The sequence below is a fragment of the Bos javanicus genome, chromosome 25, assembly GCF_032452875.1.
Source record: "Bos javanicus breed banteng chromosome 25, ARS-OSU_banteng_1.0, whole genome shotgun sequence".
Lineage (NCBI taxonomy): Eukaryota > Metazoa > Chordata > Mammalia > Artiodactyla > Bovidae > Bos > Bos javanicus.
In genome coordinates, this window is record NC_083892.1 from 34,452,439 (window position 1) to 34,477,537 (window position 25,099).

The following is a 25,099-nucleotide window of genomic DNA, read 5'->3' on the forward strand; positions in this document are numbered from 1 at the left end:
GAAGGAATGGACCTGCCAGGCTTCCTGTCCAACCTTTGTTTCTTCCTAAATGAGACACAGGCTGCGGGGAGGCCAGGAGCCGGGCGCTGACCGGAGCAGCTCCTCTGGCCCCACCCAGCTCTCCTTGCAGTGGGCCTTCAGCAGCTCTGCCAGGGAGACCCCGCAGCTCCTCCCATTTACTTCCTCAGGGGTTCTGACTTTCTAAGCGGGTTCTGACTTTCTAAGTGCTGCTCATGTGGGGGCGTGTACTGCTGTGTCCACTTTACAGATGAGGAAACGGAGGTTTAAGGGCACAGTAGTAGAGCTGGGACTGAATCCCAGCCAAGTCTGGTCTGATCCCCGCCCTCAAGGTTCCAGTTCTTCCCAGTCTTCTTAGAAAGAGGATCCAATACTCCTAGGCCTCCTGAAGGTGAGCGGGGGTGGGGGTGGGGGGGTGTGCTTGTGGCCTTCACAAGCCCTTTTCTCCCTAAGAAAGAAACTTAAATTCTGTTTTATGATTTGTTGTTACAAAGATCAGTGTATGTTAGAGTATTTACTTTCACCTAGAAGTTACTTTCTTTCCTCTTCTGATTGTGAAAAGAAAGTAAGGCAGCTTGGTGAGCCCCTGGCATCGTGCCCCCTGCCCTGTGGAGAAGTTGGTTTGGGGAGGGCCAGGAGGCCCCGATAGAGAAGCTGGAGCCCAACGCTGTTAGGTTCCACAGCGAGACTCGCTCCAGGGCTCACAGGGCAGAGGGGTGGTATGGGTACCTGAGTGCCACACCCTCACCCTCGGCTCCCACCCCCACAGCGCAGTCAGAGAGCAGGAACAAAATGTTTGCACATCTTTTGCCTGATCAGAGTCTTGTATTCACAGTATATCAAGAACTGTCACAATGATAAAAAAATTTTTCAATTTTAACGGGCAAAGGACTTGAACACACATTTCTCTGAAAAAGCTACACAGATGGTGGACAAGCAACATCATTAGGGGAGTGCAGATCAAAACCGCAAGTGCTGCCACTCGATACCCACTAGGGTGGTTATTATAAAATATATAGGAAATAAATACTGGTGAGGATGTGGAGAGAGTGGAACCGTTGCCCAGCGCTTGTGGGAATGTAAGATGCAGCTGCTTTGGAAAGCTGGCGACCAGTGCCACAAGAAGCAGTTACCATATGACTCAGCAGTTAAACTGCTAGATAAATATCCAAGAACTGGAAACATGGCCACGGTAGCGTTCATAATAGCCAAGAAGTGGGACGACCCAAAGAGCCATCAGCCGGTGAATGGATGAACAAAATACGATCTGTCCGTGCAATGGGATGCTATCCAGCTAGAAAAAAGAACGAAATGCTAACACATACAACATGGATGAGCCTTAACATTATATCAAATGAAAGAAGCCAGGCAGAAAATGACACATTGTGTGATTCTGTCTATATGAAATATCCCGCAGAGGCAAGTCCACTGAGACAGAAAGTACATCAGTGGTTGTCAGGGGGGAAGGGGGATGGGAAGTGACCGTTTTAATGGGTACAGTGTTTCTTTTTGGGGTGATAAGGTTCTAGAATCTGGTGATTTATGGCAATGAAGTTTAAAAGGAAGTCTACAGGGCTTATGTTATATGGAAAGTATAAGGTTTTCTGATAAAAGAGTTTGAGCAACACCTCCCTGCTCCTCCCTTCTTCCTACCTTGAGTGAGAACACGATGCCTGGAGCCACAGCAGCCACCTTGCTGCAATGAGAAAAAAATGCCAAGAGAGGGAGTTCCCTGGTTGTCTAGTGGTTAGGACTCTGCTTTCACTGACCTGGCCTGGGTTCAGTCCCTGGTTGGGAACAAGAATCCTGCGAGCTGTCAGGTATGGCAAAAAAAAAGGTCGAGAGAATCTTAGAGGCATGGACCCTAATGTCATTTGACCAAACCCATACCAGCAGCCATCTTTCTCCAGAATTCCTGTAAATAAAAATCCCTTCTTGTTTAAAACAAAAACAGCCTCCCCAAAAAACAACCCCACCAAAACAAAACCCTCTAAACTGTACATTTTAAAGGGACATCTTAGGTTATGTGAATAATATCTTAATTTTAAAAATACATATAGGGAATTACCTGGAGAAGGAAATGGCAACCCACTCCAGTGTTCTTGCCCAGAGAATTCCATGGATGGAGGAGCCTGGTGGACTGTGGTCCGTGAGGTCGCAAAGAGTTGGACGAGACTGAGCGACTAACCCACTATAGGGAATTCCCTGGTGGTCCAGTGGTTAGGACTTGGTGCTTTCACTGCCAGGGCCTGGGTTCAATCCCTGGTCAGGGAACTAAAATTCCTCAAGCTGAGTAGTGTGGCCAAAAAAATTAATGAAAATTTAAAAGAATTCTAAAAAGTAAAAAAAAAAAATACATATGTAGTGAGAACCCAAGGGAGTGATGTCAGCAGGGCACTTGCCAGCTGTCTGGGCTCTATGATCACAGGAACTAAGGGAGGATGTGGCCTTGTGAAGGGAGGGCAGGACCACTGGGCCCTGAGGGAGCTAGAGCTGGCCCCTTCCTCCTCTGGGTGGGGATGGAAGGCCAGAGGGAGGCTCCTGGTACGCGGGGTGCAGGAATCCCTGGCATGTGGCCCTCCTCCCCAAGGCTGGGGGTCTGGGTGGGACCCAAACTCAGACATGGGCCTCTGGGGTGACCTGGCCAGCACCCGGGGGTCCAGGGGCCTCTCTCAGCCCTGGCCTGCCCCTGCCCAGAGCCCTGCCCAGCCCTCTCCCTGGGGTGGGCTGGGCTGGGAGGCGGAGTGGGGTGCTTTTACATTTTCAGGTCTTTCCAGCCCTTGGCCAGCGGGGCAGCCTGACTAACCAGCTCCTCCAGGCCCACGGTGTGCGGGGGAGGGGCACGGCCCGGGCTGGCCAGACCAGCCCCAGGCTGTGGGTGTGGAAGCAGGCTGGTGGGTGCGCTGCAGGCCATTATGGGGCTCCCCTCCAGGCAGCCTCACCTCTGGCTGCTGCTCTTGGTGGTGCTGGGCTGGCCCCAGCCCTGCCTCACCCTGGGTAAGTAGGGGTCCCGGGAGGGGTGCACCTGGCCAGACCCTAGGGGCTGGGGCACCTGCTGGAGTGATTAGACCCTGGGACCCCCCACCCCCCACCAACCGGGAGAGGCAGCCCCAAGGGCAGTGGGCCCTGGACCCTCACGCCTATCTCCACGGCCCCAGACCTCATCCCCTACACGCCGCGGATAACCTCCTGGGACCTGGAAGGGAAGGTCACGGCCACCACGTTCTCCCTGGAGCAGCCGCGCTGTGTCCTGGACAGGCACTCCAGCGCGGCCGACACTGTCTGGCTGGTGGTGGCCTTCAGCAACGGTAGGTCATGGTGCAGGTCTGGGGCCTGGGGTGACGGGTGGGTCTGAGGACAGCTCCAGGGCCCTGGGAGCCCCGCTCAACTCGGTGTGAATGGGGAGTTCGGGCTTTATCCTGTGGTGGATCTGAGTGGTGGCGTCTGATTTGTGTCTGGAGGGGCACTCTGGGCTCTCAGGCATGGAGGGCGCAGGGCTATGGGAGTGGACCACCTGTCTTCTGCCCTCTGGCCCCAGCTGCCTGTGCCTCCCTCCTGCAGCCTCTAGGGTCTTCCAGAACCCCCAGACACTGGCTGAAATCCCAGCCTCTCCACGGCTGCTGACCGATGGCCACTACATGACACTGCCCCTGACCATGGACCAGCTGCCCTGTGAGGACCCTGCGGACGGCAGTGGGCGCGCCCCCGTGCTTAGGGTGGGCAATGACGCCGGCTGCCTTGCTGACCTCCATCAGCCTCGCTACTGCAATGCCCCCCTCCCGGGCCCGGGGCCTTACAGGTGAGTCGCCTGACCTGAAACCTGGAAGGGAGCTGCACTGGGAAAGGGAGGGTGGGGGTTGGGTTCTGAGACCAGGGCTGCCCCCCACCCTACCCCCGCCCCAGTCTCCGCCCAGGCCTCTGTCCTGGCCCCGCCCCTTCCCGGCTGCAGGCCGAGCCAGCCCCTCCCCTTCTCCAGCTTTGGTATCTTCCTGTGTGCGGTTGGATCTCCTGGAGGGGCAGGTGGCCTCCACGAGGAGGTGGGCATCACAGAGCCGGTAGGGGATGGGCCCAGCATGTGGGGAGGGGAGTGCTGGAGACCGCTCCCCCCCAACCACAGGTGGGTCTGGCAGGAAAGTCAGCCTGGGGCTGAGGGTGGAACCCGGGTGGGAGAGCAGGGGTCCAGCGAGCAAGGGGACAAGGCCAGACATCCTCAGGGTGACCAAGTGCGGCTGGGGGAACCGGCAGGTGCCACATGGACGGCGGGGCAGAGTGTAGCCGCCTTCCACGCCCACGCCCCTCACCCTCTGACCCAGTGGCCACTCACCGACTCAGCCTTCCGCCCTGTCCCTAGAGACCACGAGAGCCGGCTCCCGTCAGTAGCAGGTGCCAGCCTGCCTGGATCCCAGAGCGCCCACCCCGAACAGAGATGCAACTCAAGTTCTGGGCGGTGCCCTCGGAGCTCAGCCTGCCCACTCCCCTGATCCTGGTCTCTGAGCACGCCCTGAGCACACCTCTCCCTCCTGGCCTTTGCCAGGAGGGGTGCCCCCTCCTATTGGGGGGCCTTCCAAAGCCTTGCAGACTCCACACAGCCAGCAGTTTTCCTCCGGAGAAGAGGGGCTGGGGCCTCACACACCCTTGTGAGCCACCCTGAAGCCCCCGTATGTGGCATTTAGTCACGGGGACCCCTGAACCAGAGAGGGTGTCTGAAGACTGACGGTTCAGATGGCTGAGGGCTGGTGGCAGAGGTTGCTGTGGCCAGAGAGGTCTCGGGGTGCTTAGCACAGGGTGCCCCCCTCCCCTGAACATGACAGGCCCACAGCCTGGCCGTCATGAGCTGCCTGGGGCCTGGCTGAGGTGGGGGCCTTGCCCAGAGCAGTCGAGGCGCAGAGTCTCACCCCTGGTCCTCTCCCCCAGGGTGAAGTTCCTGCTGACGAACTCCAGGGGCTCACCCCAGGCCGAGACGAGGTGGTCCGACCTCATTGCTCTCCGCCAAGGTAGCGTGGAGGGCCGGGCGCTCCAACTCCAGTGTGCCCTGTGGACCAGCCAACTTTGGCACCCTGGTCGTGCTCAGCCGGCCCCTCCCCTGGCTACCATGGGACTGGGGCCCCCGAGTCAGAATCCAAGTCCTGGCCACCCCCTAAATAGAACCTCCCTCTAGAGGGTGAGATACTGGGTCAGCCCCCTGGGCAGAGACACCAGCTCTGTCCACCCCAAAATGTTTGCCAACCCTTGGGTGCCCTAGGCTGAAGCCCCATCCTGGACAGAAATAGTCTGCCCTTCCTTCAGGGAGCCAGCCCTGTGCTGGGCACTGCTGGGTAGAAAAGAGGGGCCAGGGCAAGAAAGAGGCTGGAGCCGTGGTCCTGGGAAGTCTGCTCTCAGCAGAGCGCCAAGGACCAGCGGTTCAGCAGACCAAGAAAACTGCACGTCAAAGGCCGAGTGTCCCATGGAAGGGTGCCTGGGAGACAGGCTGCAGAGACTGGGGTCAGGAGGGGAGGGGGCGTGGGTCTCATTACGTGAAGGCCTTGAATGCCAGGCTCCAGGGAACAGGGCAGCACCCGGTCGGCCCTGAGCTCCGCTGCCTCTCTGCCTGCCACGGGTGGTGGGAACAGTCCGGCTGGTGAGACCACGGCGGAGGCTGGCGTGACGGGTGGTCCAGGCTGGCAGAGCGCAAGTGCCGCGGCAGAGAGGGGCAGATGAGCGGGCTCAGGGTGCCGGCTGGGGACGTGAGGCAGTCAGCATGGCGGGGAGGTGACTGCCCTGCGGTCTGAGGGCAGCCTCTGAAAGCCGCTGTGTGTGCAGGGAAGTCCCCAGGCTCCATCGACACGTGGCCCGGGCGGCGGAGTGGAGACATGATCGTCATCACCTCCATCCTGTCTTCTCTGGCCGGCCTCTTGCTCCTGGCCTTCCTGGCAGCCTCCAGCGTGCGCTTGTGAGTGGCGACCCCCGGAGGGCCCCTTGCCCCCCCATAGCCCCTGCTCTCTCTCTGGCCCAGCACCTTCTGGAAGCCCTGTAGTTTTGAGTTGGGTGGTTCCCCTTCCAGCAATGTGCAGGGAATTTCCACCCTGAGTGTCTCTCATCTAGGAGCTCAGGGAGGCAGTCCAGCAGGTCCTCTGATGATGGGTTCATAGACGGGGCCACCTTGCTCTGCCTGGGCCCTTCTCCCTGACAGTGAGCCCTCAGTTGTTTCAATGAACTGATACCCAGGGAGCCAGGGTGGCCACCTGGAGGAGGTAGGCCTCCAGCTGGTCTTCCCAGGGAGGAAAGGGACATCAGAGGCTGCAGGAGGAGGGCTATGGGAGCTCGGCAGCCCGCTCCACCCAGCAGGGAGACACTCCACCCACAGCCCGTCTCCCTGTCCCCATCCAGCTCCAGCCTGTGGTGGCCGGAGGAGGCCCCGGAGCAGCTGCGGATCGGCTCCTTCATGGGAAAGCGCTACATGACCCACCACATCCCGCCCAGCGAGGCAGCCACCCTGCCGGTGGGCTGCGAGCCTGGCCTGGAACGCTTCCCCAGCCTCAGCCCCTAGCTTGGCCCACCTGGCTGGGGCTGGGGCAGTGGGGACCTGGGGGGTGAGTGCACAGTGCACGTGTGTGTGTGTGGGTGTGTGTCCCGCATCGCACCTCCTGTCCTGCCTGAAATCCCACTGCTAGCAGCCCTGCCTTGGGCTTTCTCATTTCCCCAGTCTCCAGGCAGTTGGGGGAGGGCCTCAGTCAGACCAGGCATCCAGCCCCCAAAGCCATCTGCCTCTGATCTGCCTGCTTCAAGCGAGGCTGGAGGTCATGTAGACACACTGCCCGAAAGGAGACTTCCAGGCCCCAGGAGGAGGCCTGCAGTGGGCTGGGCTGGGCTGGGCCATATTGGGGTACATGAGGCCCCTGTCTGTCCCTCCGTCTGTCCCTCACTGGCGGCCGGAGCTGCAGTGAGGCCTTCAAAGATGCCTCCATCTTCCCTGGACGTGGGTCCTTTCTGAGGGTGGCCCTCACTGGCTGGAAGGTCAGACCGTGTAGATCTCTGTGACGATCCGGCTACCACATCTAACCTCCTTGCACATGCAGATGGCACACACACTCATGCACTCACTCCCATTCCACAAGCATTTGTTGAGCTCCTGCTGCATGCCACACACACAGTGTTAGGCATGGCCCTCACGCAGGGCTCGCTGCTGTTCTTGGGGCGCTCACTCACTGCTCTGGGCCTCAGATGACCACGTGTCCTGATGTGACCTGTTACTGTTGGGGGGGCTATCACCCCCTCGGACTGTCACGCACCCTCGAGCTCACACTTCTGAGACGATCTGCCCCCGATGGACTCTGCTGTCCAGTAGCCAGCGCCCGCATCACCCAGCAGGAGCCACTTGACTCTCCAGCGTCCGTCTCCCTGCAAGACCGGTGATTCCTACCGTGGACACAAGAGGGCGCCGTGGCGCCGCGGTTGCCGAGTCCCGCGCATGCGCACGTCTGTGCACAGCCGAGCGTCCCGCCGCTGGACCTGACGTCTCACAGCGGCAGCCGCGCAGCTGGGTCTCTGGAGGTCACGGCTCCAGTTTCCACCTCGGCCAAGCCAGAGGATGAGCAGTCACACTCTCGTTTGAGGATCAACGGTGTGTCGTCCCACTGCACAGCTGTCACCGTTTTCTGGATGGAAAAACATGCTCAGTGATCTGCCCACGATCCACTGTCCCCAACCCCGTGTCCCCCGGCCGCTCCCAGGCCCTTCTAAGCCTGACTGCGGCTCCCAGCATACAGGCCGCCCCAAGGAGGGCGCCAAGCGGGGAAATCTACCCCCCTCCCCTGACTTTGGAGATGAATAAATGCAATCTGGTTCCTCCATCCCAGTGGTGCCCGCGCTGGATCTGCAAGAGGGGCAGTTACACGCGTTGCCCTGGCTCCGCCCTGTGCAGCCTGCCCCTGACACCAGCCCGGGCGCTGCCCCGAGCCTGTCCTCTAGATTGCTAGCCCTAGCTATGCATGGGGGTACCCCCATCTCCTGATGGCCCCAGGGAAACCCACCCCCAATGGGGTGGGAGGCAGGGCCAGGAAACCCACCACTAATGCAGGTGGATTTAGCAGTGCTCCTTCCAGGTACACGCTTCACGGGAGTCTGCTTTCAAAACCCATGCACCCCTGGCCTCTGTGGTCTCCCTCCCACCCTGCCTGCATCCTCACCAGCCACAAGAGCTGCTCTCGGTGCAGTTGGGAGCTCACACCGTGGTGTCCTGGGTGACACCTGGCCACGAGAACCAGGCCTGTCAGACTGCCACTTTTAGAATTCCGCTGCCGCTGCCGTAGAGCCCAGGATCCTCTTGGATTCTTGGAATTGTTGTTGTTTAGTCGCTCAGTTGTGTCTGACTCTTTGCAACTCTATGGACTATAGCCTGCCAGGCTCCTCGGTCCATGGGATTCTCCAGGCAAGAATACTGGAGTGGGTTGCCATTTCCTTCTCCAGGGGATCTTCCTGATCCAGGGATTGAACCTGTGTCTCCTGCTTTGGCAGTCGATTCTTCACCTCCGAGTCATCTGAGAGTCTCATTCTTAGAATTGGAGGAGGGTTAAAAGTTGGCCCTGCGCTATGCCAGCTACCACCAGCGGAGCCTGGCCCACGCTGTCCCTCCCAGGCCTGGCCCCAGTACCAGACAACAAGGCCCTTAAGACACAGAATGCCTGGCTTGGGGCCTGCCCAGGAAGGAAGTGATAGTGAGAAATAGGGATCTACTGGTGTTTGCTGAGTGAAAAGATGAACAAACCTGCCCAAAGATGGAGGATCAGCCAGGAGCAGGAATTGCCCCTGGCTCTGGCGTGTCCCGGGGTCCTTTGGTGGCTTGTTAGTGCCAGAATCTTTGTGCATTCTGAGTCCTGTGATGTGCGTCCCTGGGGCTGCCCCTCCCAAACATCTTCAAGCCCCTCTGAGGAGCTGCTCTCATCGTGGCCACCTGAGGCTTGACCGTGGAGACGAGCTCTAAACAGACATTGCAATATGGTGAGTGAAGCCTGGGCAGGGGAGGCAACTGACCCCACCTGATGGTCAAGGGGACTAACTAGGGGTGAGAGGTGTCTCAGGAGGCAAATGTAAGTCAAGTCAGAGGAAAGAAGGAGGGACGGAGAAAGAGTGGAACTCGGGGAGATCAGACTTAAATAGTCTTGCCTTATGGTGACACAGGTGGTTCCTGGGACCACAGCAGCAGGGATGGGGGGCCGGGAACCCGGTAAGAGCAAGGGTGACCTGGTCTTCCAGGCACGTGGAATCAGCCCTGAGCCAGGGCAGACGAAGCAGGTTGGGGAGGAAGAGGTGGATTCTAGAAATATTTGGGAGGTGATTGGAGGAATCTGGCACTTCTTAGACATGGGAGACAAGCCAAAAGGGAGAGGCTGTGCTTGGGTATCTTTCCTTCATTAAAAAAAAAAAAAATTATTTATTTATTTGGCTGTGTCAGATCTTAGCTGGGGCTTAGTTGCCCTATGGCATGTGGAATCTTAGTTCCTCAACTAGGGTTCAAACCCATGTCCCCTGCATTAGAAGGCAGATTCGTTTTTTTAATTTTTAAATTATGAAAACATAGTAACACTTTTACGGGAGGCATGGAAAGTACAGAACAAAGTTACATGTAGTTCCAATTAATTACAGTTGTTTTAGGTAGATAAGATATTTAGTTGGAATTTCAATATCAAACTCTCAGAAATTAATAGAATAGAATGTACAGAGAAGCAGAAGCATACAGTAGACCTGAAAATCACTGTGAACCAATTCGACATTATTAAGATTTATACAAGAAGGTGGATTCTTAACCACTGGACCACCAGGGAGGTCCCTCCTGTGCCCAGGTTTCTGATGTGGGGATGGATATGAATGCAAAATGGGGCCCCTTATGTTCTGAAAGTGGTCCTATCACCCCAGCCTTGGAGCCGATCCCCAGGAAAAGGGGGTTCTGGGAACGTCATCGTAGGTGAGTGAATCCACACGAACACTAACAAATTGTTAGTATTTTACAAAGATGGAAGCCAGTCCTGGTCAGCTGAAGGCTGCCCAGTGAGCCTGCTGGGCTGCGGGCGTGCTGCCCCAGAGCAGGCGTTCCCCGGGCGCCACAGAGTCCACACGGAGTTGGGGTGGCAGGCCCGGTCATCACCAGCCCAGGCACCGCCACGCTGGGCCCTGGGGAGCTGTGCTGGGGCCTTCCGCCTCAGAGTCACGCTCGAGAGGGTCACCAGCTAGACCCAAGCTCCGAGAGGGCCAGCTCGTGACAGCCTGGAGCAGGGCTCCTAGTGAGAACCGCATTGCGGAGAACCTCTTTATTAAATGTTTTCCATGTTCTCCAGGGCTGTCCTTGGGGAAGTACCTCCAAACCCATTGGCCCATCACATCATGGCTCAGTGTTTAAAAACAAGTTCACTGTGAAGAAGGAAAAAACAGCAGTGATTGTGGGGGCGATGACTCACAGATGACTCATTGGGCCAAAAATCAAAGGCAGCAGAATGACAGCAGGTAGAAACCGGCCAGCACCCCTCCCTCTCTCTCACCCTCGGGGTTCACTTTATTCCTCTCATCTCTGAAGCGTCCGTTTCTCTCCATCTTCCCTGCAGTCCCCCAGGCCCGCCACCCTGGTTTCTCGATGAGGTGTCAGCAGTCGCCCCTTTGCTGGTCTCCGCACGTCTGCATCCCTGCTCCCCACCCCCATTCTTCCCGTGGCATCCAGAAGAACTCAATGATACACCTAATGTGTCTCACCTTTGCCCCCCCTCAGAGGTTTCCTCCCCGTGAGAGCAGGTCTTCTTATTTGCGAGGCGCCAGGATCCATCCCTTGCTCCCTGAATTCGTGCCTCTGTTAGCCCCTCCACCCCATCCCGCCACTGGGCCTTTGTACCTGCTTTTCCCTCGATAGAGACCATGCCTCCATTCCACGCCCCTTCCTCTAGGTCGTTCCTCAGCTCCACTCACACTTCTTCAGAAGCCCTTCCTGACCCCTCAGCTCTCCTAGAGCCATGTTGTTTTCCTCCTCGGCACCTTTTGTTTCCTTGTTGTAATCAGACATTTAAAACGACGAGCTTTTGCATCTCCTCTGCTAAACTCTCAACTCCAGCGGGGCAGGGACCACATGTGCTTTGCTCACCAGAGCGCCCCCTAGAGCTAGCACAGTGCCCAGCTCCCAGTAGGTGTTTAATACATATTTGTTGCCTGACTGTTTTATAAAAAACCCCCTCACACTGGCCAGAATGGGCTGATGTGGGTGCCCTAGGAGCCTGGCACGTTCCACCCTCTGGGTGATGCAGGGGGAGGTGCAGATACAGGCTCCGCACCCCCCACCATGGTCGGGGGGTCCTGGGTGGGGGTGAGGGGACCCAGTCCGAGCAGAGACATCATTTGGGTAGTGCTGGCTGGTGGGGGCTGTGTCCCGGACATAAGAAGGGCGTTGCAGGAGGCAGTCAGAATAGCAACCATCTGTCATGCCCGGGAAGGTGGCCAGGCCCCAGGTGCTGGGGGAACACGAGGAGCTCCTGATGGCTTTGTGGTGCGTGTGTGCTAAGTCGCTTCACTTCTGTCTGACTCTTTGTGACCTCATGGACTGTAGCCCGCCAGGCTCCTCTGTCCATGGGGATTCTCCAGGCAAGAATGCTGGAGTCGGTTACCATGCCCTCCTCCAGGGGATCTTCCCAACCCAGGGATCAAACCCGTGTCTCCAGCAGCTCCTGCATTGCAGGTGGATTCTTTACCACTGAGCCACTGGGGAAGCCCGTTCCTGTTTGGCTTTGTGCTCACGGAAAGAATTTCCTTTCATGTTGGAGTTCCTCAGAGCCTTGTTGGGGTTTGTGACTCTCTGCCTCCTAGGAAGGGCCCCAGGGCCGGTGTCCCAGCCTGAGGGGCAGTTCATTGGTGCCTCCGCAGGATGGCAACTCAAGCACTTTCTGCAGAGCGCTGCCCCGCCCTGCTGTCCTTAGCAGGAAGCTGGAAGGCAGGGAGGGCCAGTCCAGCTCCTGGCCCCCCCAGCCCGCTGCCTCCTGGGTTCCCTGGGGCCCCTCCCGTCCTGCCCACAGCAGCCTGGGGAGCTGCCAGGCCCCTGGCAGAGGGTGGGGCGGGCACCACCTTCTCGGGAGGGGCCGACGTGAAACAGGAGCAGATGGACAGAGCCACACCCCGCTGCTCACTCTGCAGCCTGGCCACCCCACCCACCCCCACCTGTCCCCTCAGAAGGGGGAGGGGCAGCTGCTGGGCAGGACAACAGGTCAAGGGACCCAGCCCAGAGACCCTGCAGGCCTCTCAGAGGGAGGGTCAGATCCAGTCCCACTCACGGAGGGGGCCGGGGAGCCGACCGCTACAGATGGAACCGTGTTCCTCCAAATTCCTATGTTGAAGCCTCAGCGCGTGACTGTTTAGTTAGTTCCCTCGACTGGCATGGAACCTGTGCCCCCTGCAGTGAAAGTGCCCAGTCCTCAGCGCTGGGCCTTCAGGGGCCTTCCAGAGTGTGGCCGTATTTGGAGAGAGGGTCTTTAAAGAGATAATGAAGTTAAGAGGTAATTAAGTCCTTGAGGGTGAGGATGTGACCCCATCAGACTGGTGCCCTTATAAGAAGAGATTAGGACACAGAGACACCGGGGTGCTGCAGGGGACAGACCAGGTGAAGAGGCAGGAAGGGGACGATCCAAGGAGACAGGTCCAGAAGACACCACTCCTGCCCACGTGATCTTGGCCTTCCAGCCTCCAGAACTGGGAGAATGTAAAGGTCTGCTGTTAAGCCGTCTGGTCTGGGGCGTTCTGCCCTGGCGGGTGGAGCAGACTGATCCACCCACCCTCACAGTGTTGGGGACATGAGCAGGGATGGGGTAGAGTACGCAGGGCAGGGGGCCATGGTGAGAGCTGCCGGAACAGTGTGTGCAGAGGCTTGGAGGCAGGAAGGGCCGGTCTCACGCTGGCCCCTTGGCCCAGCTTTCCCTGCCTCCTCTCCTCCCCAGGGCCCACTGCAGCCGTGTCCTGGCCCCCTCCCCACCGACCACCACTACTCCCAGCCTGACCCCAGGAGCCCAGGGGTCACCCTTGATTCCTCCTCCTCTAGGTGAGCCCGGCAGGCAGCCCTGCCCCCTTCTGCTGGCCTCAGTCTCCCCTCCCCCGTCAGATGAGTGACCATCTCTAAGCTCCTTCAGCACAGACACTCGAGTCCCCACCTCCCTGAAACCCCACTGCCTGTGGGGTGACGCAGGCTGGAGTTATTCCCAGGAAGAATGCGTCGCCCTTGACAACCATTCTTCTCCCTGACTTCGACCTCTCCCCGCTGAGGGACAGACAGGAATGCCCCATTAATCATCTTGGCCTCTCCCTCCAAGTCCTCAGCCCCCCTTCCTCCGCTCCCCAGTGGAGATGTTGCTGCATGGAACCGTCAGGCTCAGCTTCGCCCTCCAGTCCCTGTGCCTTGTCCGAGCCCTGAATCTAGGCGCCTAGGGCAGTGGGAGAGCCCTCGGGGCAGGGGGTGGGGAATGGGCTGAGAGTGGGCTCGGGTCAGGCCCTACCCTGTCCCATAAGTGACCCCAGGTACAGAGCCAGGTAGGTCCCTGGGAATAGACTATTCCCCAGGGCTCGGTGTGTCCCACCTGCCCCTGTAGCCCTCCCTGGCTCCCCCAGGCATTCTGGCCCCTTCACACTGGCTCCCCTGCAGAAGCCCCAGTTTGAATGCAGGACCAGGGGGACTCCTCAGGCCCTGTGGGTCTGGGAAGGAGCACTGGGCCTGGGGGGAGAGACGGAGCCGGCTGGCGCCCCAGGGTGGGCCGTGGGGAGGATCGCCCTGCGGACATATGGGACCTTGACCTGGATCAAGTGAAAAGGGCATCGAGGGTTGCCCCCGCCTGTGACTTGTGATTAAAAATAGAACATTTCAGGGACTTCCCTGGTGGGCCAGGGGTGAAGAATCTGCCTTGCAATGCGGGAGCCTTGGGTTTGATCCCTGGTTGGAAAACTAAAGTCCCACATGCTGTGGAGCAGCTAAGCCCGCTTGCTGCAACTAAGGCCCGTGTGTCTCAGCTACTGAGCCCACGAGCCGCAGCTAGAGAGTCTCAGGGATGCAATGGAAGATCCCGCATGAGTCAATGAAGACCTGACACAGCTAAACAGAGAAAATTTTTTGAAAATAGCATTTCAAATCAGTAGAAATAGAGCTGATTTTTCAGTATTTTAGTTTTTTTTTCAATATTTGAGGTTTTTTTTTTTTTTTAGGTTTCATTACATAGGCATGATTGATTAAACCATCGGCAGCTGATGATAAATCTAACCTCCAGCCCCTCTCCCCTCTCCAGAGGTCGGGGGATGAAGCTGCAAATTCTTGATCACGTGGCTGGTTCCCTTGGCAACCAGCCCCCCTCCTGTGATTATCTAGGGGCTTTCCAAAATCATAGCAACATAAACTCAGGTGTGGTTGAAAGGGGCTTGTTACAGAAAACAAAACAAAACAGCCATTTCACCTTTATCACTCCGGGGCTATTTCAGGGAACCAAGGATGTTCCTTTGTGAGCTGCATGCTGGGGACCACAGACAAAGACCTTAATGCACGTCACTGCAGCCATAGGTAACTGATGCAAAGACACACACCGAACTGAGGAGAGTCGATGCCTCGGGGAGCACAGAAATAGGATAGAGAAGGCCGGAAGAGATTAGAAAAAAAAAAAAAGCAAGACCTTGTGCAGAGCAGTAATGAGGGGCCCACAGACTGAGAGAGATGCATGGTCCTTTGCTCCTACGGCCCCTGGGTTAAACAGATGAAAAGGGGGCCGGTTTCCAACCCCACCACTGACCGTCCACAGGGCCGAGAAAGCTCCTCTCCCTGAGGGGCCCGGTGTTCTCATCTGTATGATGAGATTAATAGTCAGGCCTGCCTGCCTGCTTCTGGGATCTGAGATGAGTCGATGGGCAAGAATGTACTTTCGAAAGGTTAAAGCCGGCTCCTCCCATGTTCAGATGGCTGCTTTCAGCTGCCTTTCAGAAGAGTAAAAAAAGAAAAAAGTAAATCTATATACTTTTATTACTGTACATTATATTAAAATATATGTAAGTGTAATATATACAGTATACATATATATTTATACATACTTTTTGTAAGTATACATATATATGTTTTATATACATGTAAGTATGGCAGCCCACTCCAGTACTTTTGCCTGGAAAATCCCATGGATGGAGGAGCCTGGTAGGCTCCAGTCCATGAGGTCACTAAGAGTCGGACACGACTGAGTGACTTCACTTTCACTTTTCACTTTCATGCATTGGAGAAGGAAATGGCAACCTACTCCAGTGTTCTTGCCTGGAGAATCCCAGAGACAGGGGAGCCTGGTGGGCTGCCATCTCTGGGGTTGCACAGAGTCAGACACGACTAAAGCGACTTAGCAGCAGTAGCAGGTATATATTGATGTATAGAGAGTAACTTAGTGTGTATATATACACACATATGTATATACTGTGCTTAGTCGCTTTAGTCGTGTCCGACTCTTTTGTGACCCCATGGACTGTAGCCCGCCAGGCTACAGATACAATCCTCTATCTACGGGGATTCTCCAGGCAAGAATGCTGGAGTGGGTTGCCAGTTCCTCCTCCAGGGGATCTTCCCAACCCAGGGATCAAACCCGAATCTCCTGCACCTCCTGCATTGCAGGTGGATTCTTTACCGCTGAGCCACCGGGGAAGCATATTGTGTATACTATACACACATATATACTATACTCTCCCATAGTGTGTATACATACACACACACACACACACACACACACACACACACACACGGGAGAGGCTTGAGAGCAAGTATAGCAAAATGTTAACAGTTGTTGAATCTGGGTAGGGACTGTATATAAGGGCATTCTTTGTTCTATAGACTTCCAACTTTCCCAGGTGTGACCATTTCTGTAATAACAGGCTGGCGAGATAAAGAAGCTTTTCCGGGGTTGGGTCTGCCCAGGACTTGCCGGCTCATGTCCCCCTCTCTTCTGCCTCCAGGCCCAGCAGCAGGTCATGTCCTCTGAGAGGCCCACACCTCTGCTTCAAAGTCTAAGCACGACCTCCGTGTCTCATGGCTAAACGTCAAGCACAGGATGACCTGCATCTGAAGCCCATCCGTGTAACCGGCAGCACTCCGAAGTGGCTGCTTTGCGGAGGCCTCCCCCGCACCCCGTGCCAGACCTGGGAGCCCTCCCCGTCCACCCGGCCATCCTGTGGGGAAAGGAGGGGGATTCCTGCCTCCAGGAGCTTCCAGCAGGAGGAGGGCCAGGTGTGGCCAGAGCTGCACTTGATGAAACAATACATTTTATTGCAACAAGTGTATAAGAGGATGTAGGTGCACGTCAGGTGCTGTGGAGGGCCTTAAGAGGAGGCACCAAGGCCAATCGGGAGTTTTTGGTGACACCGGACCCTGGGGTAGGTAGGGCCAAAGGACAAGAGCTCGCTGGGTACGAAAGGCAGTGAGGGCCCTCCAGGGAGAGCCTGGCCTGAGCCAAGACACAGAGGCGAGAGGCCTTGGGAGAGGGTGTCTCAGCGCCTTTTGGTTGAGGCTCCCCATGAACACCTGGACTACCCCAACCTTGTCTGCCTCCCCTCCCCCTTTAAATACTTAAAAAAGTATATTTATTCATTTATTTGGCTGTGCCAGGTCTTACTTGTAGCATTCGGGATCTTTAGTTGCCGCATATGGGACCTAGCTCCCTGACCAGAGATAGAATCCAGGCCCCTGCATTGGGAGCACAGAGTCCTAGACACTGGACCACCCGGGAAATCCTGTTCCCTGAGTTTCTCCCTCTGGTTTTGGCCCCCAGTTCCCTGGGGGCTGGGCTTCCCTGGTGGTTGAGATGGTAAAGAATCTGCCTGCTAATGCAGGAGACCCAGGTTCGATCCCTGGGCCAGGAAGATTCCTTGGAGGAGGAAATGGCAACCCACTCCAGTATTCTTGCCTGGAGAATCCCATGGACAGAGGCACCTGGTGGGCTACGGTCCATGGAGTCGCAAAGAGTCAGACACGACTGAGCAACTAACACTCCCTTGAGGCTGAGTCAGTCACTGGTGAAATGCAGTAATGTTCATATCCTGCAAAGTCTGCAACCATTTGCTAGCAAGTCCAAGTAAACAGTTGGTCGAAAAAAGTCTACTAGGTAATAACATAGTGTCAGTAGGAATATTTTCCTTTTTTCAAGTTCACTGCAATAAACAATTTGCACATTTTAAGTATTTTGGGAAAGAAAGATAGTTCAGGTGGGCTGGCAATCAACTAGATTATATATTTGATTATATAGAGATATAAATCAAATGCATTATAATGACTAAGGAATATAATTAATTGTTTTTTTAAAATTCAAGTGTCCCCCAAAGGAGTTTGAGTTTTAAGAGGGTGGCTCTGGTCAGCTGTGGAGCTAGGCCGAGTGGGGTCCCTGTGCTTGGAGCAGAGAACCCCATGAGGGGGGCTACTCCAGTCCAGATGAGAGGTGGTCGGTTCATGCTCCACCCACCAGCCCTGGGCCCCAGCCGAGAACCTTCTGTCTGGAGGGGGGATTGTCCTGCTCTGGCAGTGGCCAGAGATGGAGGAAGGAGAGAGGAGGTCACCTGGATAAGGAGAGGAGGGAGGATGATGTGGGGGAGCCCCTCCCAGGGCGAGGCTGCAGGAGGGCAGCAGGGAGTCACCCTAGGCTTGCCTTGCGGGGGAGATCTTCCAGTTCTGGGGTCTGCCCCAACAATCTTAGACAAGCCCCCTTCCTCTTTCTGTACCTCATCCAGGAAATGAAGATTACTGCCTTCCGCACAGGGGGGCCGTGGGGAGCCCCCTCCCGGGGCCAGGCAGCAGGGAGTGCCCTGAATGCCCCCAGGCTTGCCTTGGGGGTGATCCTCCAATTCTGGGGTCTGCCCCAGCTGGCTGGGTGATCTTAGACAAGCCCCCCTTTCCGCTTTCTGTGCCTCATCCAGGAAATGAGGATTACTCCCTTCCGCACAGGGTGCCCATGGGGAGCCCTGGGTGCCAGGTTGGAGAACTGTTTGGATGAGGAGATTCCACAGGGCCTGGCAGAACTGCCACTGGGGCTGCCTGGATCCCAGGGCTGCCGCCCCCTCCGGGGGCCCCTCCCTGGCCAGGCCCTCCTGGAGTCGGGGGTGGGTGCCCGGGCTGGTCTGGCAGCACAGCTAATTATTCTGTTCAGACCCCTCCCTGGCGATGCCAAATCCTTAGGGCCAACAGATTCAGCCCCTAAACCTGTCCGACCAGTTGTCTGAGAGAAGGGGGCACCTGGGAGGGGCAGCAGGAGGTGCCAGAAGCGGCCGCCCCATCCCAGCACAGGGAGCGGAGCCTCTGGGGCTCTGGATGCTGCGGACAGACCCTTGGACAGACAGACGGTTGGACGCTTTTTCTGGCCATGGGGCTTGGCAGGGGACAGTCTCCGCTGCTGATGGCACTGTTGCTGCTGCTGGCCTGCCTCCAGATGGGGATGAGCCTGGGTGAGTGAGGGTCGGGGCAGGGTGGGTGGGGTGAGGAGGGGGTGGTGCCCACCACGCTTCAGGCTTCCGGAAGACAGAGCCCACCTCCCCCAGCTGCCTCCTGAGTCTGAGTTCTGAGTCTGGGGCTGGGTCCCAGATGGGTCAGGGGAGACAGCCCACCAGAAGAGGGCACGAGGCAGACACCTGTGCCCCCGCCCCCCAAGACAGGGGAGCAAGGAGCGCTTCCTGCCTCTCTGGGCTTCTCGTCCCCTGTCTCCTGAGCCCAGTTGTCACCAAGTGTCTTCCCTCCTTCCCCTCCTCCATGTCCCCAGGAAAGGTTTAAAGAGGACTTCAGGGACTTCTCTGCCGGTCCAGTGGTTAAGAATATGTGCCTCCACTGCAGGGGGTGGGTGGGGAACTAAGATCCTGCAAGCATGGCCCCCCAACATTTTTTTTTAATTAAAAAAAATTAAAGAAGTCTTTAAGGATAACACTCCAAAAGGAAGCTCTGCAAGGGAGCGACAGGCATAGTTCACTGTCAGGCTCTTCAACTGGAAGAACTTAGAGATACAGCCCCCAACCCCCATTGCTGCTGCTCTGCGCCTTTCTCCTCTGTTAAGCACGAACATTAAGTACCTGCTGTATGCAGGGTGCCCTGGGCCTCAGTGTTAGAGCTGAGAGCTCTGAGAGGGGAGGTTCTAGCCCTGAACCTTTGGCGCTTAGCTGAATTTAATAGAAATGAATCAGATTGAACTGAACTGAACCAAAAGAGGAAGAGGGTTCTGGAAACTTCCCTAGCCCATCTCATCTTTCTGGAGCTCTCCAGCAATTGGGGCTGGAGGGAGGGGGAGCTCTGACCTCAGGGGGCCCGGAGAGGAAGTAGGGGTTCTGAGCTCTTTGAGCAGAGCCTGAAGGCTGGACAGGGCTGTGGGAGGCTGAGAAGGGGACAGGTTCCCAAAGGGGAGGGAGTCTGAGGTGGGCGGGAGGTGCAGAGCTCTAGGTGAGGAGAGGTCACCCTGCGCTCTGAGCCAGGACCCGTCCCCACGTCTGGGCCTGGGGTCTTCCTGTGTCACCACCACCCCCCCACCAAGCCATTCACGCCTCCCATCAAACCAACCAACCTGGACCATGTGGGTGGAGCTGGGGAGACTCGAGAGGTGGGTAAACTGAGGCCCGGAGAGTGTCAGAGCTCAAGGTCACTGGGCTCTGCCAGAGTCCAGCCTAGGGTTCAGGCTTGGGCTCAGTTCAGTTCAGTTGCTCAGTCGTGTCCGACTCTTTGCGACCCCATGAATGCACGCCAGGCCTCCCTGTCCATCACCAACTCCTGGAGTTCACTCAAACTCACGTCCATCAAGTCAGTGATGCCATCCAGCCATCTCATCCTCTGTCGTCCCCTTCTCCTCCTGCCCCCAATCCCTCCCAGCGTCACAGTCTTTTCCAATGAGTCAACTCTTCGCATGAGGTGGCCAAAGAACTGGAGTTTCAGCTTTAGCATCATTCCTTCCAAAGAACACCCAGGACTGATCTCCTTCAGAATGGACTGGTTGGATGTCCTTGCAGTCCAACAGACTCTCAAGAGTCTTCTCCAACACCACAGTTCAAAAGCATCGATTCTTCGGCGCTCAGCTTTCTTCACAGTCCGACTCTCACAACCATACATGACTACTGGAAAAACCACAGCCTTGACTAGACGGACCTTTCTTGGCAAAGCAATGTCTCTGCTTTTCAATATGCTATCTAGGGTGGTCATAACTTTCCTTCCAAGGAGTAAGTGTCTTTTCATTTCATGGCTGCAGTCACCATCTGCAGAGATTTTGGAGCCCAAAAAAATAAAGTCTGACGCTGTTTCCCCATCTATTTCCCATGAAGTGATGGGACCAGATGCCATGATCTTAGTTTTCTGAATGTTGAGTTTTAAGCCAACTTTTTCACTCTCCTCTTTCACTTTCATCAAGAGGCTTTTTAGTTCCTCTTCACTTTCTGTCATAAGGGTGGTATCCTCTGCATATCTGAGGTTATTGATATTTCTCCCGGCAATCTTGATTCCAGCTTGTGCTTCTTTAGGCTTCCCCAAATCTGAGTCTCACCCCAGCAAGACCTAAGATGCCTCTCTCACAACTGACTATGCAGCTTGGGGAGGGGCCTCTGGAACCTCCATCTGCCCTGTACTTCACTGAGACCCTGGTGACTCCAGGGGGCAAGGCTTCCCCCTGACCGCCAATGGTGCCCACCCCTAATAGGCTCCCAAGGCAGGGGCCAGGGGCTGGATGCCAAGAAGCCCTCCTGATTAATGCCTGATTAGAACCCCCAGGAAAAGCCCTAACTCCCCCCTCAGACTGGGGCTTCCCGGACCGTGAGCCTCCAGACTAGACTATGAGGAGTTGGTCATCCTGTTGAGTCTCTTTTCTCTGCCCCCACCCGGCCCAGAGCGCATCAGCTACGTGCCCCAGCTCTCGAGTGCCACCCTGGCAGGGAGGCTCACCCAGTCCACCTTCACGCTGGAGCAGCCGCGGGGCCAGTTCAGCCACCCCAGCATCTCCGACTCTGACGCCATCTGGCTAGTGGTGGCCCACAGCAACGGTGGGTGCCGCCGGGGTCTTGCTTTTCCCTCTGTGAAGTGAGCCTGGGGGGAGCAGGGGGTAGGTGGATGTGGCCGCCCCCACCGTCTGACCCTCCGTGCCACCTTCAGCCACGCAGAAGTTCACGGCTCCACAGAAGGTGGAGGACACCCCGGTCCCTGCCGACTTCCCCCAGCGGGGCTACTACCTCACACTGAGGGCCAGCCGGGCTCTCTACCCCGGCGGCCCGCCCAGCAACCAGCTCCGGGTCCTGCGCGTCGGCAACGATACCCGCTGCTCCCCGAGGACAAGAGGCTGCAACCGCCCACTTCCGGGCCCCGGCCCCTACCGGTGAGCACTGGGCCGGGGCGGGGGTGGAAGGCTCCTGCCTGTGTCCAGGCCTGAGCCCGGGTGCCTGGGAGCGTGGCTCCAGTTCTGCCAATGGCAGGAGGGGACCAGGGAGGCCGCGGTGAATTGTCTAGTCTTCTTGAGCAGAGGCCCCGCCCCCAGCTCGAGCCCCCACCCCATGGGCCACCTGGACCACATGGGCGGGGTCTCCCCATCCAGTCAGAGTGGGCCCCATCTCATCTCACTCAGGACTTGATTCACTGATGTTCTGTGCTGGGGGACCTAGCCCACTCCACTCACTGTCCCAGGTGAGAACACTGAGGGTCCCAGAAAGGGCAGGCCATGCACCCAAGGCCGCACAGCGGAGACAGTCACGACTGGGATCAGAGCCCCTTCCGGTGGACTCTAAGGCTGCGCTTTCAGCTCCAGGCTGTTCCTCCCAGGTCCTGGGAGTCAGGGAGACAGACTGACAGGCACCAGGGTGGGAGGGTTTCAGGTCCCCGGGACTCGCACCCCCAATGCTGGATCTCCTGTTCAGAGTGAAGTTCCTGGTGATGAGTGACAGGGGACCCATGGCTGAGACAGAGTGGTCCAGTGAGACCCGCCTGCAGCAAGGTATGCGGCCAGGTGTGCAGGGCCAACACGAGGCCTGGGGGTGGGCTGGGAGGAAAGGGCCAGCCCCTAGTCCGTCAGAGCCCCTCTCCCAGCCTGTGCCCCCGCCCCATTCTTTCCCGGCTGGGCTGGGAGGCTGTTGGTCTGGGGGCTGTTCCAGGTCCCTCTTCTCAGGTCGGATCTCTTTCCTCCCTTCCTGCCCTACCCACCTGTGGCACCCCCTGGCGTCCTCAGCCGAGGTGCTCCAGGCTGCCCCAGGGCCCCAGACCGCAGGCACTGTGGTCATCATTGCCATCCTGTCCGTCCTGCTGGCCGTCCTCCTCGCTGCCCTCCTCGCCCTGCTCATCTTCGCCTGGTACGTGGACAGGGTCGAGGCTCCCCTGGGAGGGTGGGGTCCCTGACCTGGGCCGCCTCTTCCCTTTCCCTGGATCCAGGCCTCCAACCCTGCTCCGCATTGCTAGCTCTGCAGGAGAGGTTTTCCCTGAAGGCCAAACGGGGGTAACAGTTATTGATCAAGGGATCCCCAGCGTTCTAGAGCCAGTATGTGTGCTTGTGGGCGCATTGACCCCTGTTTCCCTCGTCCCTCTGCCTGCCTGACACCCGCTGATGGGTGGAGCCGGTGGGTGGGGCCACAGTTTCTGAGCGGACACCATCTGCCCCCTGGTGGCAAGAGCTAGAATTGCACGTGGGGGCACAGAGCAGACGGTCCAGGCGGATGGAGGTGAATTGTTTTTCCTCTAAGCGCTGAGCTTTGACTTGAGTGCTCAAGGCTTCATTTAGAACTCAGATGCGGGGGCCTGGTGGGGAAAGCGATGTCCACAAGGCTTCCTAGAGGAAAGAGACATCTGATCCCTAAAGAGAATTTGGAGAGGAGGGGGAGGGAAGCAAGTGGGGAGGGTCTGGGGGCAGAAGAGTTGCCACCAAGGCCTGGGCCTTGATTCAAGGCTGAGCTGTATCCTGAAGGCCAGAGAGAGCCAGTGACCGGTTTTGATCAGGGGAAACGCAGATGCTGTTGTGGAGGCGTCCTGGGTGTGGGGAATGGAGGAGACCATGGGGGCGGGGTCGTGACAAAGAGGGGGGAGACAGAGCTGCGTTTTCTCAGATTTAGGGACACAGCACTCCAGGCTCTAAGCCATGGCCATCAGATTTCAATCGGGCTGTCCATTCACCATCCTCTCTGTCTCTCCCCTCCCCTCCACGCCCCCCAGGTACGACACCTGCGGGAGCACGCCCATCTCCGGCCCAGGGGAGCTGGTGTTCGTGAGAAAATATGACACCCACCACATGTCCAGGCCTTCAGCTGTGGGGGGCTCCTGAGGGCCTCCAGGGGGCCCCTGGTGCAGGCTGGGGGCCCACCCTGCTGCTTCAGAGCCCGAGGAGAGAGCGTTTCTAACTAAGGGGGAGGGGAGGGTATCCTTAGCCCAAAGCTTGGGCCTGCCGCTTTGAGGAATAAATGTCCCCAACAGCTCCCTGAATGGCTGGGTCATGAACATCTGTTGGTCTCCCTGCGTGCCTGTCCCAGCCGCTCTCAGGAGGACACAGCATCAGGGGGGCAACCCAGGGGTTCTAGGCCAGCCGAGCCATCCGGGCAGCGAGGATGAATCCAGTGACCCCGTTAGGTCTAGTGAGGCCCACCTGCCCTGTGGGCACATGCCGTCCCTCCCCCCCAGCCTCCTCTCTGTGGCCTCTCCTCCTGGCTGGAGGACTTAGAGCTTCTAGGCTTCACCCCCACTCCTGTGCTCACTCTGGGTGGGGGCGCGGAAGTGTGTGAGAAGCTGTAACTCCTTGGAGATGCCTGGGTTCAGACTGGGGGCCCAAACCCCATGCAGGACACCGAGCGTCTGTCGTCATCCACTCCACTCTGGGCCGAGATGACCCAGGCGGAGCTCTGTCCTCAGGTCGCTCAGCGCCGTGGGGGACAGTGCTGTAGCCACGTGTTCCGGGAAACAAACTCAACTCAGAAGGACAATGCAGATAGTGGAGTGCAGTTTATTACACCTGCGGGCCCAGGGCAGAGTCTCCTCTTAGCCAAGGACCCTGACCAGTTTTTCTGAAAACCTTATATACCCTAGGTGTATGTGCCCAAACCCACCTCCCCAAATTCCCTGAAACTAGTCTGAACAAAGGAAAAGAAAGTATAATCAAAGTTAACCCTGATTCATATGCCTTAAGCCTAGGTAGTTAACAGGGGACAATTATCAATAGGCCTGTGGTCATACCCCAATAAGCATGATAGAATTTATTCTATTTGGTTACACAGATAATTAGGGTGTTCTTTTAGGCAACAGAGAGTCTAGGTATGAGCCCTGGGGCTCTTTCATCCGGGGGTGAGGGGGCCTGGTTTTCCTGTTGGTTTGTCGTTTCCATAGATACTGGGCATAGAGCTCAAAGTCCACAGTCCGGCCCAAGATGGACTCCTGCTTTCAAGGTGGAGCCTGTTCTGTCTGTTTCCTCCTTCATTCCCCTCTCTTGATGCTCTTAACTCATAGTATGAGCATCATTCATAGGGATATATTGCACCCTGACTCTCCGACCTCCAATCTGGGAGAACGACATCAATCTTTGAGTTACAAAGTTCATAATACATTGTAAAATAAAGGGTCCACAAAGCAGAACTATCAAGGCAACTATAACAATGGTAAATATAGTTTTCCACCCATCACTCTTCACCCAAGATAGGACCGAAGTCCAAAAAGGAAGATTATCATCAGACATAACTTTTACCTGACCTTTCATGTCATCTAGGGTGGCTGACATATAGCCAGATAAATCAGGAATATATACACAACATTCAACGTTAATTATAGCTCAGGTCCCTCCCTGTACTGAAAGGGTTAGTCTCAAGATAGTTAGTCTCAAGATGATACCGGCAAATCCTTGTAGCAGCAGTTGATTGTAGAGTTCACCTCTGTTTCTTCTTTAAGATGATCTTGGTTTCACGGGGATCAGTGGGGTCCTGTTGTGTAGTCCACTCGGTGTCCTCTGGGTCTCGTGGTATGCTCTTTTCACCCTCATGTGGAGGATCCAGGGAGTGACGCCTGCAGCTTTAACTGCAGTGGGGCTGCTTAGAACGACAGTATATGGACCCTTCCAGTGCGGGGCCAAGGAGTCGTGTTTCCAGTCCTTGACCCACACCTGATCACCAGGCACAA

General features: G+C 56.8%; 2 protein-coding genes and 1 non-coding gene across 5 annotated transcripts; all 3 read left to right on the forward strand.

Moving 5' to 3' along the window:
- The first annotated feature begins 1 nt into the window (after window position 1).
- UPK3B (uroplakin 3B) lies at window positions 2–11,048 on the forward strand. Of its 3 annotated transcripts, XM_061401981.1 has the most exons (7): window positions 2–3,015; window positions 3,177–3,326; window positions 3,580–3,817; window positions 3,995–4,135; window positions 4,933–5,012; window positions 5,818–5,947; window positions 6,385–11,048. In XM_061401981.1, exons 1-7 carry the CDS (start codon window positions 2,934–2,936, stop codon window positions 6,542–6,544), a joined length of 981 nt encoding a protein of 326 aa, XP_061257965.1. In that variant the 5' UTR covers window positions 2–2,933; the 3' UTR covers window positions 6,545–11,048. The 3 variants fall into 3 exon arrangements, with proteins under 3 accessions (XP_061257965.1, XP_061257966.1, XP_061257967.1); XM_061401982.1 differs by lacking the exon at window positions 3,995–4,135 and having other exon boundaries at window positions 6,385–7,847; XM_061401983.1 differs by lacking the exons at window positions 3,995–4,135; window positions 4,933–5,012.
- TRNAE-UUC (transfer RNA glutamic acid (anticodon UUC)) lies at window positions 2,221–2,292 on the forward strand. The gene has a single exon. It is a non-coding gene; the product is annotated as a tRNA-Glu (tRNA).
- A 7,024-nt stretch (window positions 11,049–18,072) lies between the features above and the next one.
- On the forward strand, window positions 18,073–23,422 carry UPK3BL2 (uroplakin 3B like 2). Its single transcript, XM_061401984.1, has 6 exons — window positions 18,073–18,450; window positions 20,857–21,009; window positions 21,119–21,338; window positions 21,874–21,950; window positions 22,182–22,302; window positions 23,156–23,422. Exons 1-6 carry the CDS (start codon window positions 18,369–18,371, stop codon window positions 23,262–23,264), a joined length of 762 nt encoding a protein of 253 aa, XP_061257968.1. The 5' UTR covers window positions 18,073–18,368; the 3' UTR covers window positions 23,265–23,422.
- The last annotated feature ends 1,677 nt before the right edge of the window (window positions 23,423–25,099 follow it).